General features: G+C 32.6%; 1 protein-coding gene across 1 annotated transcript in view; it reads left to right on the top strand.

Annotated features, from left to right (window-relative positions):
* Positions 1-18,376, top strand: part of LOC132732998 (uncharacterized) — a 48,274-nt gene extending 29,898 nt beyond the window's left edge. Inside the window, exons 23-38 of the mRNA XM_060719556.1 lie at positions 883-1,151; positions 1,838-1,893; positions 2,967-4,036; positions 4,203-4,319; positions 4,592-4,789; positions 5,710-5,789; positions 7,608-7,710; positions 7,949-8,102; positions 8,448-8,630; positions 9,149-9,284; positions 10,858-11,058; positions 13,084-14,350; positions 15,333-15,504; positions 15,784-16,011; positions 16,284-16,471; positions 17,438-18,376. Coding sequence (XP_060575539.1) covers positions 883-1,151; positions 1,838-1,893; positions 2,967-4,036; positions 4,203-4,319; positions 4,592-4,789; positions 5,710-5,789; positions 7,608-7,710; positions 7,949-8,102; positions 8,448-8,630; positions 9,149-9,284; positions 10,858-11,058; positions 13,084-14,350; positions 15,333-15,504; positions 15,784-16,011; positions 16,284-16,471; positions 17,438-17,777 — 4,762 coding nt within the window. The 3' untranslated portion in view covers positions 17,778-18,376. The remainder of the gene's footprint in view (positions 1-882; positions 1,152-1,837; positions 1,894-2,966; positions 4,037-4,202; positions 4,320-4,591; positions 4,790-5,709; positions 5,790-7,607; positions 7,711-7,948; positions 8,103-8,447; positions 8,631-9,148; positions 9,285-10,857; positions 11,059-13,083; positions 14,351-15,332; positions 15,505-15,783; positions 16,012-16,283; positions 16,472-17,437) is intronic.
* Positions 18,377-21,943: the final 3,567 nt, after the last annotated feature.

Below are 21,943 nucleotides of genomic sequence, written 5' to 3'. Positions count from 1 at the left end.
CCCCAAACATTGTTTTCGAAAAGTGTTGTTAAAAAGTGACCATCCAAATGTTACATTAAAGTGTTGCAAGGGATGTGACCCCTTCTGGTTTTTTTTTTGGTTTTTTTTTTTTGGGGGGGGGGGGGTTGAAGGGGCGGCAGTCCCCCTCATCGCGAAGAAAATTTTGGACATGTGACAGGCTTAAAATGGCCTCGGACCGATCTTAGGGTAACTAGTAACCAACGCTGAAATGCCTTTACTTTATCACAATTCCTTGAAAAGTTGCAGCACTTTGAAATCATTTTTGATGGAAAAAACAATGCGAAATAGTGATTTTTGGCAATTTTGAAACGTTCTTCTGTTGTCATGGAAACAGGAAATTTACGACTGAGCATGCTGTTACAAGGGCTATGGTCTAGTCAACATTTGTGCCAAGTTAATCAGTATTAAATGCATTTTTCATAGTTTCATAGCAGTTTGAACTTGTTACAGGAGGCTTTTCAATGAAAATCGCAATATGCTAATGGGGTATAAAAGGTTAAAAAAGGTAAAGAAAAATAACAAAAACGCTCTTGCGTTGCCTCCATCTCGGCAGTGGCTTTTTTAGTATTGTCTGGACAATATTTAGTTCTTACTACATATTCCAAATCGTGCAAAGTATGATATCAATCAAAATGACAATAGATGCAGCTTGTAAACTAAGATTAGTTACATTAAACTCAATATATGAAAAATATCGGAAGTGAAAAGGCTTGATAATTTTCCCAACCTTCAACACTAAAACATGATAATTATTTTATATATAAAATATTAATGTAATGACAAGACATATGCGAGTTTAATGATTTTTTTTTTCATTTTATTATCAGTTTGGTAGTTAATTGTTATAAAGCTATTTTATAGGTTCTGGGACGTCTGTCGGATAATTGCACGGGAAAGAAAAATTCGTGACGTCGATGAGGACAGGGGACTTCAAGTGATCAAAGTTGTCACTTATATTCTTTTATTCTGTATTCTCCTTTGGTGTGCAGTTGCTCAAAAACTCAGCTTGGTTGTCCTTGTGTCACCAGTGATTGATCGCACAAAAGATAATTCTCAGTCAGATGTACAGGTAGGTAAAAGGCACTTCATGCGTTTAAACAGACATTTGTATGGTTATAAGCCACCAAGTGGTGAAGGTCGCTGACTTCCCTCCATATACGTTGGATTTTGTTTGGAAAGAAGCTATACAGCTAGCTTATAGAACATCGGTGTTTCTAATCATGTACCGGCTTGTGTCTGATATAATAAATGGAGGATAACCAGCTATCAAGCTGGAAAATATAAGTTCTACTATGTTAGTGTAATGTTCAACATAACAAAAAAAAAAAATTCATTTAAATAATATTTTACATGTTTGCTTTTAAAATTTCCCAAATAAATATTGAGCGTGTCACAGAAATTTTTGCAAGACAAAAAAATTAATTTCATATTTTGTAAAATACATACGCATATAAAATTAAAAGAAAAAAAATTTGAAATTTTTTATTTTCTTTAGACTTGGTTTTTAGCAATCCTGGAAATATTTCATGTCTTGTAAAAAAATTTAAACTTTTTTTCATTTATAAAATAAAAATTTTTAGTAAAAAAAGCGGGCTGCAAAAAAAATTTTTTTGTTGAAAATCCCCACCCTTACCCCTTACGGGCCGGGACTTTTTCTAAGCAGGGGTCTTTAAATGGATTTTAAACAACTACTTTTTCCTAGTCTAACCCAACGTTTTTAAAACTGGTGAAAAATTTTGCATAAAATGCCACACGTGATTGAGAAACTGTTAAATTGTTCCAAAAATGTATATTTATTGCAATATCCTTACAACAGCCAGCAGCGGGACAGTACAAATTGAGTGCTGTAGGAAGGTGGATGTTGCTTTGAAGGTTTGTGTTACAGATAAAAGTTTTAATATTTTAATGTTTTTGAAATGAAATGTCTTGAGTTGTAGAGAGATAACGAACTAGAAATACAAGACCTTTTAAGTGATTACTTTCAGTACGTATAATATAGATTTTCATTGTTGATAAATAATGTTGATACTGATTGAAAAAGATAGTTTGATCGTAAAAACCAAATATACGCTTATATACTTGCGTAATCCATTATCCATTTTTTGATTGTAGAATACTTATGACATTTAAGGTAGACACAGGCAAAATTTCATTTCTTCGTTTTGAATTTTTTAGTCATTATTCTGTAAATTAACTGAAAATGAATACACTAAGCAGTCACAGGAACAATACCTTTTTTCCCTATAAAGAACAAAATGGTGGTTTCTCAACGTTATTTTGGAGAAAATCGCAGTGTATTGAATGCATAAATGTTCGAAGCAAACAAAAACATGGATTTTAAATGTTTACTCTGTGCATTCATATTTCATTTTAACTTTCATATTGTTTGTTTGTTTGTTTGTTTCATTTTACGCCTTTTTCCAACAGTATTTCAGTCATATAGGCGGGTAGTTTCCTAACCATCGTTCCTAGAGAGTTACACCAGTACTAGACAACCTTCCTCCGCGCTAAACTACAAAGCATCTCCCGGGGATCTAACTTTAATATAACAATGTGACAAGTATTTATGAAACATGACTCATGATCTTCACAAGCAGAAGGAAGTTTGACTTTCAATGCATGATGTATCAATTGGTTTAATTAAAGATAACTTGGGGAAAATCTGATCAGTTAAAAATAACACAGCCAGCCAACAGTTTGCTGGCCGTTTGAAAGGTTTTTCCATTCATTTTGAAAAAAAATGGTTGTTGGTCGGAGTTAAGAGAGGTGACTTTTAATGTTTGTTAATTATATTTTATCAAAGCTATGGGGTACTGGCTATCGTAAGAAAGTTGCTGTTGGTGAGAGTTGAACGTAAGGGAAGGTAATGTAATTTTAATTAAAGATTGCGTCGCGTGATGTTTGTTATCTAAAGTCATAATCATTATATACAGTGATTTAATGTTTTACAATTACAGTGCTTGGTTGTCGAAATTATGCATTCCATCGGCCTTTGTACTCTTGCGTTCATCATTCTTCCAGAATTGGACATGGTCCGTGGAATTCTTTTATTGGGTGGCGTAGCTGTAGTGCCGTCGGTTTTGTTTCCAATTTGTGCTTCAGACGTAGAAAGCAGTGGGAAGAATGTAAATGATGATAAAAATGATCAGGCGGCGTTCAATGAAAGGCGGGGTTTAATGAACAATAAACAAAATAATCAAGGAAATACAGCGTCCAATGAACAATCAACAAAACAATCAACCATATTCAGACTTTCTGTTTTTGCTCTAAACATTATAACAATTTTAGTGCAATTTGCGTACATTTCCGCTGTTTTAGTGTTAGATCATTTTGTCGTCGATAGTAGAATAGACAAAGAAAACAACAATTTTGTCTATTTCATATTAAGTATACTTTTTGTTTCTTGTGCATATTGGGAAAATTTCGTAGATGACAGATTTTGCTGGACAGAAAATTCAAAAGGTCGTTGTGGACAGTTTATATTGAAGGCAAAATTTGAACTCCAAGAAGCAAGACCAATAATTTCAACATGTACAAGTTTCATTAAGATCGGTATAACCCTTCTTCTTTCATGGATAATTAAAGCGTATTATGAAGAAAACATTGAAGATGACGATAATCATAAGCGTATTGAGAAAGTGACATTTTCGGAAGCGTTTGGTGAGCTCAGCGAAAATGATTTAAAGCGTAGCGGAGCAATAATAACGCTGATATTGTCTGCCTTTGCCGGAAATTATGTTGGATATACAGCATGTAAATTAAAGCTACAACGATTTTCGTTTTGTATTCCTCTCATGCTATCTACACCATTGGCAGTAGTTATAGCAGCAGTTGAATGTTCAATTGGAGGTGTACTTAGCCCGTTTACGTCGGAAAAAGGACACTGTCGCGAAGATATTGAAACTTTGAATGTGGTTTTACACTATATTTGTGGCACTACTGTGTGGATATCTTTGTATTGGCTATGTAGACATATATTTTACCCGGAAATAGAAAGACTTGCCAAGACCGAAAGGTAAAATTAACGTATTATAAAGATGTCATATATTCAATGTTTCTATAGTATCTACATAATTTTGGTGTTGCTAGACCAATGTAGTGTTATAATGTTATAATGTTTTGAAATACACATTTTTCATTTATCTTTACAAATATAATATGCATTTTAACATGATTTACAGATTGTTTATGAACCCATTCTATTGCGGAATTCTTTTTGAGCAGCATCTACTTTTAAACAGACGCCGACACACAAGGATAGTTTACATGGATATAAAAGATGAAAAGGTTTCTTACAGGTACGACATTTCCTTCACATATTTTTAATCATCAAAGTCTCAGATGGTGTGCATTATAAAATTAAACCAAACATAAATTATATGCTATAGATTCAGAAAAAGATAATACTAAATTATACTTGTATCAAAGTTAATATGCTACTAGTAAATGATTAAACGAATCAGGTTTAAATTAAACCGGCACTGTATGTGTCACGCTGAATGGTAGGTCATTGACTTGAATTTTTACTATTTTGTTTCAAATGCATTGCAAGTTTATTAATTGTTAACAGGTTGTCCAAATTTAACTCGAAAGTTAATATCGAAGGTGACGTAGAAGATGATGTTGCAAGCCAAGCTGAAAATGAAGACATTCATGCAGATAATTACAAAAACAAAAAGTTCAGAGATACCCCTATGATATACGCATGCGCAACAATGTGGCATGAGACTAAATATGAAATGTTTCAGCTTATGAAATCGATATTCAGGTAGGGGTCCTGATTTTCGTGTGATTTGTTTGTATATTACATACAATATCCAGGAAAAAGCATACTCTACTTCGTGTATTCAAACTGAACTGGTATTTATCAAAAATTAAAATTGATATATTTCATATATATATATATCGTACAATTTTTTTGGTTAGGGTTATCTGAATATTTTTGTGCTTTCTTGTGCTTTCTCTTTTCTAGATTCTGTTTGGATAAACAGGTTGGTGTAATGCGTCCGCTCACGTATACTAGATTTCTGAATTATTTGGTAAAACGTTTATCATCATATACTACTCTGTTTGTTAAGGCCCAAATTTTAGGATAGTAATCAAGGTTATATTCAGAAGTCAATTGTTAATAAATATGTGTATTTCATGCTTATGACATGGTTTTTGTTGTTGATTGGTATTAGAATTATTATGCCAGAAAAATAGTTATATTTGGTTTTGATATGCTCGAAAGGTTTGCGTCACTGATGAAACTTCCATCACTTGTTATGTTACTGAAACGTGTGGGGTTGTAGAGATGTCTTATGTCATCTCTAAATAAAAAGTTTGTTTCCTTATTTGCCTAGAATTAAAAGTTTTAAATGTGAATTAATTTATGTGTGTGTGTGTGTGTGTGTGTCTGTCTGTCTGTTTAATACTAAGAATTAATTGCATAATAATTAAGTGATATGATTGTTGATACGCAACCCCAACAAAATTCAATCACACAAAAGATCAACAAAGTATCAGCAAGGGTACTACTTAACATTGTAACTGGAAAATGCTTTAGAAACAAGTATTGGTCAAGTGAGGCTAGTTTATCTTTACTCCTTTAAAACTTAATCATCAACGTTATGATATAGTAAGGGTTCTTTTTCTTAAATGTGTCTGTATTATGGCATTTCAATATATAGTTTAATCTTGCTTCAGAATGGATAGAGATCAGTTTGTCAGACGACATGCTGAACAAGTATTCAATAAGAAAGATGAAGATTTCTATGACTTCGAAGGTTTGACAATTTATATGATGACAATTTATTTAACTGACTTGTTTTTACTTTAAATGTAAAGTGTTGAATATTAGCACTGCTGTAAGACGAGAAAGATTTTCTATCATTTATTCAATCAAATTATTTCTTGTTTCTTCTATCGACTTTATTTTTTTTTTTTGAGTAGAAAAGGTGTTTTTTCGTGTGCCAAGCTACTTGGTTAGACTACTCTTCCGAACCACTATAATTGCATTTTGATCAAAACATTATAAGAATGATCAATACTATGTTTAGTTGTGCATCTCATCAATATGTTTCGATTCAATGATAATTGTCAGAGTAATGTCCCTTGAATGATTTTAACTTTAAAATTTGTCCGGACTAATTGATTTCCTTGTCAGTTACTATTTATTTTCCTTTTATTTTTTAAGTGATTATCCTGTCATTGCTCAGCCTAATGCCCTTTCCTGTTTTTGTTTGGCGGTGGGGTGGGGGGAGACTCCTGGCCATTTGTTGCGGGGTCGTGTAAGGATGCGTTCGTTGAACGGCACCTTTCTTTGTTGATTTTGTTTACCATATTGTGCTGAGCATACTTTACTTCAGTGTTGTTATATTTGTTTCTGGACCTTCGGGCTCATTGTTTCCAGCACTTTAAATTGTTTAGAATTGAGTACCACTCAAGCCGGTGCTATGCGGGGTGAGGGATGTTGCAATTTTTCAATATCCCTCATATACAGACTCAAACAAACCGACTCTGCATTTTTTTTCATGTAATTTTGCTGTTTTCAATGCTTCTGAGGGATCCTTTTTTCCAGATATTTGTACATCACAACAGCAGGTGTCAACTTCCGTGTGGCAGCTGTAAAATGTTGTCCCGTACTTCACTTCAGTGCTGTTTAATTTTTCTGGTCTTTCGGGGTCTTGGATCCATCACTTTTATGTGTTTTACTTTTTTCATTATCTCTCATGTACAGATTCAATCAAAGCGAATCTGCAATTTTCATGTAATTTTGCTATTTTTAATGTTTCCGTTTTCAAGATATTGAAAGTAGGTCCCATATGTTGATGTTTAACCTCTTATTTGCATGCCTCTAAATTGCAATGATTTATTGAAGGCCAGCCTTATTGTTTAAAGAAATTGTTTAAATCGTGATATCAAAAAAAGCTTGCATCATATAAAGTACAGTAACCTATAAGTTGTATCCTTGCTGAATGAAAATTTAAAGCGAAAGCGAGTCTAAACATGAGCAGACTCGACCAGTTGTTAATTTTAAGAGGAGTTAGCTTATAGCTTAAAAGGGCAAAGAAACACAACATTTCGCTTCGTTTTATACAGACTATTGTGCTCTATAAACTGCTGAAGCGGAATTCAAGTTAGGCATAATTTAGAATCTATAAAAGTTAGAAAATATTATTAATTCAAACGAAAACGATTGTGAAACCATTTTTTTACTGTGACATTTTAGTGTTTTTATTTCTATTACAAACTGGTTTATATTTATGCTGTTAAACGACATTGCTGTTGAACCTATTTAAATATTCTGAATCAAGATAATGCATGTGACCAAAGCATGAATAAAGACATATTAGACTAATTAAAAATGCATTTCAAAGTCGACATATAAAAGGAAAAGACAGAGGAGATGTCAAACAAAACTAAAATTGACAAAAGTAATATTGAATCTTGAAAGCACTAAATTCCAAATGATCTGACTTATAAAACAAAAATTATGGCAAGACCATGACACGCCAAAAAGTTAAATCAAATTTAATATACCTCTTCCATTTAAGACGCGGCTTACAAATTATTTGAAACATATCTTATTTTTAATACTGTAGCACACATTCTGTTTGATGATGCAATGACATTGGGTGATAATAACGAATTTGTTCCAAATGAATATGTAAAGTTATTGGCAACCATCATGGAGGAAGCCGCCAGGTAATTTCAATAGGAGCTACTCGTAAAAGATAATCATGAGTAACAAGTTTGACATTAAAATTGTTACTAGCATTACATTTCAAGCATCTACACAATCTTTTTGTTAGAAAAAATCAAACGAGAAACGTTAATGTGAATTATTTTTGAATTCAGTTATTATGTGTATGTTATCTATTTCATAAATTACTTTTTAAAACAAATCACATAAAGTATTAATTGTACTGATATTCCATTTTAGCTGTGTATATGAGCAAACTGTGAAAATAAAGGCACCTTACAAAGTTCCTACCCCATATGGCGGACAAGTCATATATATAATGCCAGGGGATAACTTCCTTTTCATACATTTAAAAGACAAACAAAAAATAAGGCATAAGAAGCGTTGGTCCCAGGTAAGTAAGTTGTTCGGCATGATTTTGACTTTCATTGTTTCTTTTGTATGATTCAGGGTTATTGTCATTTGTCTCTCGACGCTGATTAGGAACTTATAAGGAATTCTGGTCGGTCAGTTGCAGAGAAACTGATTATGTCTGGCTAGTAATAAAGGAATTCGGTCAAATTGACCCAACACCGACATATGACAAAATTTTGTTAAAGCTGCATGCCACAAGATGTGTCAAAATATTTCAATAAAATCAAACTTGAGAAATATACTACGATTTTAGGAAACGTAAAATGATTCAAAATTCAAGTTTTTGAACTCTTTGTTAGGCTTTTGCTCTTTTCTTGTTATCAAGGTCATGTACATGTACTATTTGTTGGGTTTCCGGATAATAAGAATGTGTGAGGAAACGGTTTCAGCAGCACTTAACGAAGAGAAAATAAATGATTTAATACAATGGGATTCTGAAAGTAAACCTAATGGACCAATCGGCAGAAGTCATATATTTCAGGCGTTCGATGACCAAGTTCTTAAAAAGGTACATTTTTACTTTTGTTCATATTTATTTTTTGAAATAATCGTATAAATATAGCAAAAATATGATATATGATATAAACCCAAGCATTTATTCAATGTGATAACTTACTATAGTACACATATAATCAATAAAACATATAGATGATATTAATTGAGTTTATGTCCAATACTGATTATCTTGACCGAGTTAAAATATGACATTTTTATTCACCAAGTTCAATGAAGTTGTAAAGTTGCTACACGAATTAGATATTCTTACATACTAACCGCATTAATATAACATTAATATAAAAGTATTGTTAACAGTAAATAGGAAAAAAAATGTTTAGACTGACGCGCTCATTGTTAAACGCAAGCATTGAGCATGTTATTTAAACTATGTTTATTTTAAATCAATTTCCTTAAGCAAAAATTTGAGCGATAGTGTAATATACCATTGTTACGTTGTCGCGAAAAGGGCAAGGGTATATGATAAACCTTATTAGAGACTATTTGTTCCGAATTTGAAATATACTCTAGGCACAAAACACGTTTCTGTTGGCGCTTGATGGTGACGTAGACTTTTCCCCTGGTGCAGTCCGCCTTCTTCTTGACAGGATGAGAAAAAGTGAGAAAGTTGGTGCTGCTTGCGGCAGAATACACCCTATTGGAAAAGGTATTAAAAGAACATTTTTGCCTGAGTGTTATACAAAACAAACGGCTAATGAGTATTTTTATGATAAGTGTGATTCTTAAAGCGGTTTCGTTTTTGTAGCCTCTCTAGAAGAGATGACACTCATCAAGATAACAAAACTTAATAATGATTAAGTTTAACCTTTTACATGTTTTTGCAAATCCTCAAGATGTATCGGAGTCAACTGGTCGTACAGCATTGATTTGATATCAGATGCATACATTGTACTTAGTGTTTGTCGTGCTGCATTGTACACATATTGTTTAGCATAAGACGATATATAAGTATTTATTTTATGTTTTTCAGTGGATTACTGATTTATTCGTGAAAATTATATTTGATAATTTCACAGTGAAAATTATCAAATTATAATTTCACACTTTTCAATGACGAAACTACGTTTTTAAGATTTTCCCCATGTGGTACCTCAATTTTATTTTTGCTGACTATTCCGACAATGTCATGCTGCTTAAAGAAAAGCAAAGCTGAAATTGATAAATAACTTACATATCAAAATTAAGAAAAAGAAGAAAACTTACAAACTTACAGTATGTCACTTCTATTCATTCAAATTACCAATCACCAAATATCGTCTCTTTAATTTTTTGTTTCATTTTTGCAGTCTGAAAAATACATGCCTTCAACATGCAAAACTGCTCTTGATGACATTTGGGGATATTTAAGTATTCTACGAGCAATAACTGCCGTATGCTTTATGAAAACTTCAAAAGCAACGGCAGCTTTCACTCGACGAATATGTAAACAACCCAGCGTTCGTAAGGCTTCCAAGTTTTCCAATTTCCTATCCACTTTTTTGAATGTTTACACATCTGTCAACACTTATTTATTGTCTGTTACAATCCTCCAATAAGTTTTCTTTTTTTAAAAAAAGGTGTATGACTAACAAATCCAAATGATATCCCTCTGAATCAAACACAATTATTTTCCTCCAGCGAAATACACAACTTTAAAAATGGCGGCCGTTTACATTTAACAAAGCCAGGTCTAATATAAATTCGCAGTCAGTAACAGAAATATGGATAGATGGTTGGACTTTTTCTTCTACTAGAATTGTTTGTTTTTATTATTAAAACAAGCGATCAGACATATTATTTTAATTAAATGAATACTATCATTACCTTTTAACATTGATTGTGGAACTTATTTTTCAGCCCATGACTTCTTGTATTTAATGAGAAATTCGACTTTTTTGAGGCTCTCAATGGGGAAAACAGATTTTAATATTAACGTAAATATTCAGGAAATTTCGTTTTAACCTGTTTTTAAGCATAAAATACAGGAAAATGTGTTTGTTTGTTGTGTAAGATGTAATTTTATTTCATCTCGTGAACTTTAAAAACAGTATTCTCACTCGTGGCTACGCCACTCGTGAGAATACTGTTTTTAAAGCCCACTCGATGAAATAAAATTTCATCTTACACACAAACAAACAAATATCCTCTATATACTTTATTTAAAAGAGGTTAGATATAGTGAAAAACTTCACATGATCAATTCTTATTAGCAAATTGATGTAAACGTTTTTGTGTTCAAGGGCCTGTTGTTTGGTTTCAAAAGTTCGAGTACGCTATCGCTCACTGGCTACAGAAAGCGACGGAGCATGTTCTTGGGTGTGTACTTTGCAGTCCCGGATGTTTTTCTATGTTCAGAGGGTCAGCACTTATGGATGATAACGTAATGAAGAAGTATACTATTCTGCCAAAAGAAGCTGCGCATCACCTTATGTATGATCAAGGTATGAGTAATACTTAATTCATACAAATTTTTATGTAAACAAATAATCATTTATCTATTTTATTGTAATTTCGTCATTACATTTTTACATCATTTGCACTTTTAAATATTATAACATAAAATCGGCTATTTTCCCCTCTTTTGCCCATGTTATAACGGGACCAAAACCATGTGTTAACATAGTCACGCGCTCTTGTTATAGCCCGGTTTTACCTATGCGCAATACATACGGTCAAGAGTTATATGGAAATTATTTATTCGAGGGCCTCAATCGCATAACGGCGAGCAGCTATCAAATTACTATGCCGGAAATACGGTGTATAGACATCACCGCTAATCTTGGTTGTCGCCCTTTCTCAGTTATCAATGTAAACAAATAAATGTCATTTAGTTTAACCCTCAAATTAACTTACAAAACAAGATAACACAAAATGAATATGAGAAAATGTTGTTTTATTGATGTTTATATTGATAAATGCTTTTTATATTTCTTTGAGAGAATAATGTTTAGTGCCCGATATTCTTTTATAAACTTGTGAGCTTGAAAAAACAAAACAAAACGATTCTGATGTCACTGATCTTTTTTCTACCGTCAATCTGAAATCATTCTAAGAATTTCTGAGGGTCATGTTTTGTCTTGGGCAGAGTAATTTAATGTAGTTTTTTCTTAAGTTAATAAATCTTTAATGATCAGCTTTGTTGAATCAATTAAACTTCGATTTTTCGAACGGTTCTGAGCATTTATTTGAATTTCCCAAGTAGTTGGCCCCGGAAAAATAAAAAGAATACGTAAACCATGTAGAATTGGATAAATATCGTACAAGCAAAAGGATTTAATGTATGTGTTTTGTATTAAAAATATACATCATGAATCTTTTAAAAAAAATGCTATAATAGCGTCAACGCACGTTAATCAAGTGTTATAAAGTCTGCAGAGTCCCTCGGAACTGTTGGAGCCCTCGCCCTACCGGGCTCGGGTACCAACCGTTCATCGGGACTCTGCAGAAGTTATAACACGGAAAAACGTGCGTTAACCCTATATTAATATCGAAAGTAATGTTATGAAATTTTATAAAGTAAGGACAGAACACAATTTTTGATAAATGTTTTATTAACCCCAGTTCATCGAGTTTGATTATTGAGTAAAGCAAAAACCTGTCAAATAGGAACTTAGTCCATAGCAAGCACGTGTGACAAAGCTTACAAAATAACTTTTACTAGTAAATTGATGAATAGTACCAGTACCACAACTTTAGGTGGTCATAACTACGGTTTACACGGTAAATGTATTTATAATATGTGTTGTTTATATATTTTTCTTAATGATGATGAAAGAAACGATGGCCTAAGTGAGGGACAAACTTTAACTGTTTATTCTATTTTAAGGAAATTGATAGATCCCTACTCTGACCTTCCATTTGAACAACAATAGATTTAACCAAAAAAATGGCATGTGCTCTTTCATAAACAAATATGATGTGGTTAATTTTTATTGTTTCCACTAATCTGATAATTAGAATTAGACAGGTCAGGGATCAATGCATTTCAATCAGTTTACACATGTAATGTAAAAATAACAATACTTGAAAAGAAGCATCATATGATGCTCCTTATTAGTATTTTAAAAGCGTACTAAATATATACTGTTGTATTCCATTATTGTTTACATATTTTATTGACTCTTTCTACTCACCAGAAATCAAAAACGGTGTTAAATCTAGGAGACAAAAAGAACCTTGATAGATTTATAGCTAAGGTGGCTTAGACTTGCGATAATCTTATATTAGGAAATTATCCAGCTATCTTGCAGAAATTCCCTGGTTCTTCTTAGGTGCCTTAATGCATGTAAGGTCTCATGCGGTTTACCAGCATTCGCATGATCTAAACAGTGTATGTGTGACTTGAAATCCAAAATAATACAACCGCACTAACCAAAGAGCGACCTTTTCAGTTTTCAAAAATTATCAAGCAGACTAATTATTTTATGCTTTATCATTTGCGATTATGCTGTTTCTGTATTTTTCAGGCGAGGATCGATGGTTATGCACACTACTTTTACAGCAGGGGTATCGAGTTGACTATGCAGCTGGATCTGATGCTTTCACATACGCACCTGAGAGGTTTGCTGAGTTTTTTAAACAACGTCGAAGATGGATGCCATCTACCGTTTTCAACATAATTGACCTTCTTGCTGACTACAAGAACACCGTATATGTAAACTCCAACATCAGCATGCTGTATATCCTGTATCAGGGTGCATTGTTGTTGTCTACAATTGTCGGCCCTGCAACTGTTTTAATGATGATTGCCGGCGCTAACATGGTTGTCTTTAAAGTCACTGTCATATGGGGATATGTTATTGCTCTTGCACCTGCGATATTCTATTTTATCTTATGCTTTTATGTGAAGGAAAAAACACAACTCCAAGTAGCAGAGATATTGACAGCACTATATGCGTTTGTGATGATGATTGTATTAGTTGGAACAATAGTTACCGCAGCTCAAGAGAGTCCATTTCATCCAAGTGTCATATTTTTAGGTTTTCTAGTTATAGCATTCACCTTTTCAGCGCTGTTGCACCCAAAGGAGTGGTCATGCATCGTTTTTGGAGCTCTTTATTTTCTTCTTATACCAACAGGCTTCTTACTTCTCAATATATATTCATTGACCAACTTGAATAATGTATCATGGGGTACTCGAGAAGTTCCAAAGAAAAAAACTCCAGCTGAAATAGAAATAGAAAAAAGGCAAGCTGAAGAAAAGGAAAAGAAAAAAAAAGAAAGAGGTTTTTTCGGTAGACTTTTTCCTACATTTTCTACTAAAGAATTTAAAGATATTCTGAGCAAATTCACAGAGAGCCAAAATACAAAGAAAGAGGATTTAAGTTTCCATGAGACAAACAAATTGCTAAAAGAAATGAATGAGCATTTGAAGGAAATTGTTAACCAAAAGAATGAGCCCAAACCTGCACCGACAAAAACGGTTCTTCTTGATGACGATACAATAGATCATGACGAACCTGGCAACACGGATAGACAACAACTTGCACAGGTCAAACTTAAGGGCATATTGAAACAACCACACCACGCACAACATAAAAAAAGACATGACTACGTATCTGGCAGCATAAGGAATATTGACGATGACTATGAGGAAACGATATACGATAAAGTTAAAAAGTCGCGTAACGAGCTGTTTAATCCAGCTTGGGTAGAGTGCGAGGAACTTGGAAACGGGAAAGTGATTCCACTCGCCTCAGAGGAATTGAAATTCTGGGACAGATTTATAACCAAGTAAGATATATTCTGCACGTTGGATTTATATAATTATTACTGACTTAATGAAATGAAGCAGAAACAGAGATGTGTTGGCCAAATATTAATATGATAATTGAAAGTGTTGTTAAGAATATTACATTTAAATTTTGGAATTGTGTTAGCTCAGCAAAACCGAAGTTTCATGGTGGGCTGTTAGTATCAAAGGGGGTGCTTCGTCGTCATGCGTCAACATTAATCTTCGTCACTAAAACTGCTGGGCAGATTCACTTCAAATTTGGTTTGAAGCATCCTTGTGACAGTCACACTTAAATTGCTTATATCATATCATTTCAATCCTCCCCTTTTAGGGGTAAACAGAGCTATGAATAGAAAAAACCTTTTCAAATGTTCTTCTACTTAACTAATTGATGGATGATTATCAAACTTTATCTGTAGCTTTCCTAGGTAGCCTTTTGTCAAATTTGCACATATTAATTTTACTAATTTTACTTTAAACACTGTACTTATTAATGGATGTATGATCATCAAACAACTTTGTTTATACCATTCCTACGTAGTCTTTTATAAAAAGGTTTAAGTATGAAAAAGAAATAAGAAAGCGTGGGTTGACATGCTTTACTTGCCAGATGTAAAGAAACAATGAACTTGGAACTTGAGCCTTTTGTGAAAGGTTATTTTTTTATTATGAAAAACAAAAACAGTGTAGTGAAACTTTATAACTAGAAGAAAAGTTGAAGTTGAGCCCATTTGAAAATGTTTTTCTACCACTGAAAAACAGTTGTTTCTGGTGAGCAATTTATGGCCATCATTCCCCTCTTGTTTCTTATCTTATTTTCCTAATTTATTCACGCCAACTCGAAAACTCATTAGCAAAAAAACTCTGTTTATTACTTTTACTAAATGCAGAGAGAAAATACAGTTTTGTATTACTACATGACTTACTAAATTTCTCTTACATTAAATGATTTGTTTTTGGAAACATTTATTCTTATTAAAGATATCTGAAACCTCTAAACCCTGAGGTGGAAGAGATAAAGAACACTGCAAAGAGTTTGATAGACTTACGGAACAATATTGCACTTGGTATGGCGATGATAAATTTACTATGGATTGCCATCAACTTCATGTTTCAGTTTGAAAGGCCGACAACCATATCGTTGAAGTTTTCTGTAAGAACATATACACTTGTGCATTGAATCTTGCGAAACTTTTAATAATATTTTAGTATATCTGAAAGCATTGTTATAGAAGTTTGTTTAAACTTTACTCAGACTATGTGTAAAATCGTAAGGTATATATTTACTTCTTAAAATAAATCGAAATTATTTTAATGACTTTTTTCAATTCGTCTTATATAATTATTTCATTATATTTCATTATGTTTATGCGTTATTTTTTGTTTAAATAATTATAAGATGGACATTTCTTCTTAAACAATTGTTTTTCAGGGATCGTCTGACAATCCTGATAGTCCTGACTATCTGGAGGAAAACCAAGAAGATACCGATGGAAGTGCATCAACTAATAATGCCATTGAAGTTGATTTATTGGGATTACTCTTCATCATTTTTTACTTAGCTATTCTGTTGCTTCAATTTATCGGTATGATAATACATAGGTGGGGAACGTTCCAACATCTTGTATCCGTAACAAAACTGAAAAACCCTCTTCCTCAGGTGATTCTTTTAATATCCTTTTTATACTCAATTGACGTATTTATTGTTGTTGTATCGGGCACAAATTATTCCTGTAAGCTTTAGAAGAGAGTAAAATTACTTTGTTAATAAACCTTCCCAACAGATTTGAAGAAAGTGTATGTGTGTGTGTGTTGGGGGGGGGGGGGTGCGCACGTATGGGTAACATAAATAAATGTGCGGATATATACTGCATATGATTTACTTTGCAGGTAGAGAAATATTGACATATTTTGTTTTTTGTTCTGGAAAAGGTTGGTTTCAAAGCTAAACAATCTTTAAATGAAGTAAAAAAGGATGTTGATTCAAAAGGAGCAAGAGGAATTATAGATACAATGATTGCAGAACCCCTGCCAGATTATTCTGATGACAGTGAGAACGACGAGGAGTTTGAAAAAGAAATAGAGACCAAACTGCAGGCTTTACAGAAAACAGGGTCAAGGTTAAAATACTTTTTAAAAAATATTTAATTTTAAAAAATATATCCTGCTTTCAAGTGTTTTCATGTTGTTGCTTTTTGAACAACCATTCATTTGAGAACAAACTATTTGATAAACACAATTATTCCATTCTAGCGCCTTCTTATTAATTTACAGAATTGATTATGATATACATTATTCAGGGAGATACAGGCAAAAATATAATTTCTTTGTCTTTAATTTTTCATTCATTATTATGTTAATGTCCTCAAATTGAATACACTAGGCAGTCACAGGAACAAAACTGTTCTCCTTATAACAAATAAAGTGGCAGTTTCCTAACTTGACCCGCATGGGTCAGGTAAGAGCGTTAAAATTTCACAATAACTGTGAAAGTGAGCTCTGGAAACGTTCAAAAACATGTCAAATGAATGGCTTTAGCTTGTTTTGATCATACAATATCCACAATGTCTGTTATTGTAACTCCCAATGTTTGTTCAAGTCACATAACTTGTTTTAAAACTACTCAGTGATTCTGTCGGTGTTTAAATTTCGTTCTAAACATATAGATATATTTACGCTTCAAACCCAAACTATATAGAATTTATACAGAAATTCATGCTGGGACATTTAAAAAAATGTCATTCCAGCGTGATTTTAGTACATAAATTCATTTTGATATTTTTGTCAATAATTTGCCTGAGTATCCCTTTAATGATAAATAAGTGAATAAATGAGTGATTATTATTTTATTTTATTTACGTTTTGATCTTTTAACACATTTTCTTTTCTTTTTACCAGTTGATCATAGCAATATTTGGCTATTCAAGATATGGTCACCTTACATTACTATAAATTGATCGATCTGGCATACTATCATATTAATGTAACGATTTCCTTTGGAAAAAAGCGTGACATAGTATAGCTTAAAAAGATATTCGTTTAAATGTTACAATTATTAAATAATTATTCATTCCTTTTGAATACAGGTATCAATTGACTGTAACAAAAAATGGTTTAAGTGCAACTTCAAGGCGTCTGGATGAGACAATGACCGAATTTGGAAGATCAAGACAAGCTTTATCACAAACCGCCAGAATTATAACAGATGGTATCCAGGCAACTATGAGGAAGCATGCAAACGCTCCAAAAACTGATCAATTGAGATTGGAAATGCAACATGAGGCGCGTAGGGCGAAGGATAAATATATAGACAGACCACTCCCACCAGTAAAGCGAAGGAGGTTAAACCTAGGAGCAGGGCGGTCAGAGCTTGCATCTCGATTACAGGATATAAATCCTTCAACTAGGAGATATTTTCATGAGTAACTTATTACCTGTTTTGCTTTACAAGTTTCATTTGGAAGCCATTAAATTTAAATGTATGATTTGAAGGAAATATCGGTTATTTGAGCGTCCTTTTTGTATTATAACAAATATTCATAAAGAATTTAACGTTAATTTACAAAATCATACTAATGTTCTGCAGTAATAAAAACATTTGACATAGTTTATATCTGTTTGTTTTGCACGTAAGACCAATATATATTTCACTGACAGAACACCAGATATAATTTTATGTGGCTTAGCTAAATATAAAAATATATAAAAGCCTGTGTTCACGGGTGAATATTATTTGATCTTACATACAAAACAAAGAAATTAACTATTTATTTCATGCTTTTAAACGATTTTAAAGATATTTTCACATTTTATTTGCCGCTATTGACACGAACTCTAATGCATGCCTTCATAAAATCATAACAACACATTGTTATTGTTGAAAAATAATTCTGTAAAATTTCATTTATTTTGTTACATTTTGGACATAGTAAGTTCAAATGTCCATGTGTTTTTCGAAATCAAGTAAAGATACGTATTTACACATACTGGTATTTGGCATCCAAATAGTCAAGCTGCTGTGAAAATAATATTCAATAACTTTGAAATTATTTAATATGGTTTCACCATCCACTAAAATATGAAATAAAATACTTCATCACATACTCGTTCCATTTTGATCCATAATAATGGTATTGTACGGTCGTGCATATAGTTTGACGTGACGTAATTTGCGTTATACTAACATACTGAGTGTAAAGAAATGCTAGCATTACACGTTATTTCCGTGTATGTTTAAAGCTAAATTTATTGATTTTGTTGAATAAAATACACGTTCGATAAATTCAATACTCAACCTAAACTCATTCAATATCCTCTATGTCTCCCATTGCAGTAGTTCTGCAGACAGAAGACAACCTCTGATTGAAGAGAGAGATGAGGATGAGGAGATCTATGACCAAATAGAATCACACGGTAGAAAACATGATTTTGTTCTGTTGTTTTTTGTATAATATTATGGATTGGCAACGTGATAACTGATTGGTTTCGTTTCACAAAAAGCGATACATTATCCGGTAATGTTTTGTAATTAATTGCAAGACAATTTGTGTATGTTTAAGAGAATGCACCGCGTATTGTTTCATTCTAGTCTAATCTATTTTGTTCTGTATGTTCAATTGTAATCAGTTTGACTAATAAACATTCCCAATATCCATGATACATTCACAATTCTAAACATTGTTTGAAATAAAGTTTAGTTCAAAATGCTCAATTATAAATATTATAAAATCATGGCTTGAAAATCATTTTAAAGCTCAGATATGCCATGTTTTTACTATGTCAAAATAAATATCAAGATAACTTAGAACTTTTAACGAAAATATTAATCCGCACATTGATGTGATCATATCGTTTTAGGAACAGTGGGCCGTCATCTTGGCAAAAAACTAAAATATGTTGCCAAATCAGTGCGAAGAATGAACCAAGGTGGACCACGTGCTGTTTCATTTGAAAACTCAGGAAGACCAACATCTACGGTATTTATTCCATTGAAATTCAATTGTCATGTGTTTATTACGGAGCGTGACATTTTCCACATATTTTCCCGATACATATATCGTAATTACGAATAGAGTTATTCTTTATTACGAAATATTAATTTGTTTTAACGAAATATCCATTCGTTTTTACGAAATATTTATTTTTAATTACAAAATATTAATTCGTTTTTATAAAATATCAATTCGTTTTACGAAATATTTCGTTTTTTCAAAATATTATTTCGTTTTTTACGAAATGTTTTTTTTTGTTATTTTACGAAAGATTATTTCGTAATTACAAAGTATTAATTCGTATCAACGAACTATAAATTCGTTAATAGGAACTATTTTTTTGTGCAAACGAAATATTTTTATAGGGTTTTAAATGGTTTGGAATTATTTATATAGAAGGCTTTGAAACTAAGTTCCTGACATAATATAAGGCATGTAAGCATAGTATTAATAGTTTTGTTTCTCCGCATGTTTTACACTTTAACGCGACGGTATAACAGTACTGTATATAAATTAAAATAATAGCCTGTTGATTAAGTTGCCGCGATAGCCGTGATAGTACAGGTTCTAGTATTTTTTTTTTAAATTGGGGTCCTGTGCTTCAAATCCAGACACGGATATTTTTTGTCTGTTTCGTTTTGTCGATTTTATGAAGTTTTGAAAAAATGTTTTGCTTTTATGATCGCACGGTGCCCATACATAAATTGTAAGGAAATATACTCTTTGTAAAATTCTGGATGCCAGCCCCTTTAAGTTTTACTAATGTGTGTGATAAAAGAAAGCAACAATCTAGCCTGTTTCTTTTTAGCTCACCTGTCACAAAGTGACAGGCTGAGCTTTTGTGATCGCTGTTCGTCCGGCGTCCGTCCGTCGTCCGTCCGTAAACTTTTGCTTCAAGTGACATCTCATAAACCACTAAGCAAATTTCATCCAAACTTCACAGGAATGTTCCTTTGGTGGTCACCTTTAAAAAATGGTCAAAGAATTTAATTCCATGCAGAACTCTGGTTGCCTTGGCAACCGAAAGAAAAAACTTTAAATATCTTCTTTTAAAAAACCCAAGGAGCTACAGCTTAGATATTTGGCATGAAACATCTTCTAATGAGTGTCTACCAAGTTTGTTCAAATAAAAGCCCTTGGGTCAAAATTTGCCCCCTCCCCAGGGGGTCATTGATTTCCCTATATGCATATAGTAAAAACATAAAAAAATCTTCTTTTAAAAAACCCAAAGAGATAGAGCTAAGATATTTAGCATGAAACATCTTCTACTAAGTGTCTACCATGTTTGTTCAAATAAAAGCCCTGAGGTCAAAATTGGCCCCGCACCAGGGGGGTCATTGATTTTCCCTATATGCATATAGTAAAAATCTAAAAAATCTTCTTTTAAAGAACTCAAAGAGCTAGAGCTAAGATATTTAGCATGAAACATGTTCTAATGGGTGTCTACTAAATTTGTTCAAATAAAAGCCCTGGGGTCAAAATTGGCCCCGCCCCAGGGGTCATGGATTTTTCTTATATGTGTATAGCAAAAACTTAAAAAAACCTTGTTTGAAAAAATCCCAAATAGCTAGAGTTTAGATATTAAGTATGAAACATCTTCTAGTGAGTGTCTACAAAGTTTGTTCAAATTAAAGCCCTGGGGTCAAAATTGGCCCCGCCCAGGGGGTCATTGATTTCCTTATGTGTGTATAGCAAAAACTCAAAAATTCTTCTTTGAAAAAACCCAAATAGCTAGAGTTTAGATATTAAGCATGAAACATTTTCTAATAAGTGTCTACAAAGTTTGTTCAAATAAAAGCCCTGGGGATCAAAACTGGCCCCGCCCCAGGGGTGTCATTGTTTTTAACTATATGTGTATAGTAAAAAAATAAAAAATCTTCTATTAAAAAAACCCAATGAGGTAGAGCTTAGATGTTTAGCATGAAACATCTTCTTATGGGTTTCTACCAAGTTTGTTCAAATAAAAGCCTTTGGTTAAAATTAACTCTGCCGGGGGGGGGGAAGGTCATTGTTTTTCCTTATAATTGTGTATAGAAAAATCTTAACATCATGAAACATATTCTAATGGGTGTCTTAATTCCAAGTTTGTTCAAATAAAAGCCCTGGGGTTATGAACTGGCCAATCTTCGGGGGCCTATATACAGGTGAGCGACCTCAGGGCCATCATGACCCTCTTGTTTAAAGAAATGTTCAAAAAGGTTAATTGTCTTAAACATTAAAACATTTTGATTTTTGCCATCTGTTGAGGGATATTTTGGAATGAGAATGACTTCGCACTCCAAAAAATTATGTTCACTCAAATATAATAACTTGAAAACCATATATTCGTTATAATTGGTGGCTTGTAAATGACCTGTTTTGATTGTGAGGATAGTAGCATTTTTTTGTGAAGTCCCGACGACCTTCAATACGATTTCGTAAAAACGCATTAATATTTCGTAATTACGAATTGATATTTCGTAAAGCGTAAAAACAAATTATTATTTCGTAAAAACAAATATTTATTTCTTAAAAACGAATAATTATTTCGTAAAAACGAACTATTGTTTTATGAAAACGAATTAATATTTCTTAAAATCGAATTAATATTACGTAATTACG

Source organism: Ruditapes philippinarum, unplaced genomic scaffold (assembly GCF_026571515.1).
Source record: "Ruditapes philippinarum isolate M1 unplaced genomic scaffold, ASM2657151v2 ctg1486_1_1_1_1, whole genome shotgun sequence".
Lineage (NCBI taxonomy): Eukaryota > Metazoa > Mollusca > Bivalvia > Venerida > Veneridae > Ruditapes > Ruditapes philippinarum.
The sequence above is the reverse complement of the archived record's forward strand: the minus strand, read 5'-3'. Positions and strand labels throughout refer to the sequence as shown.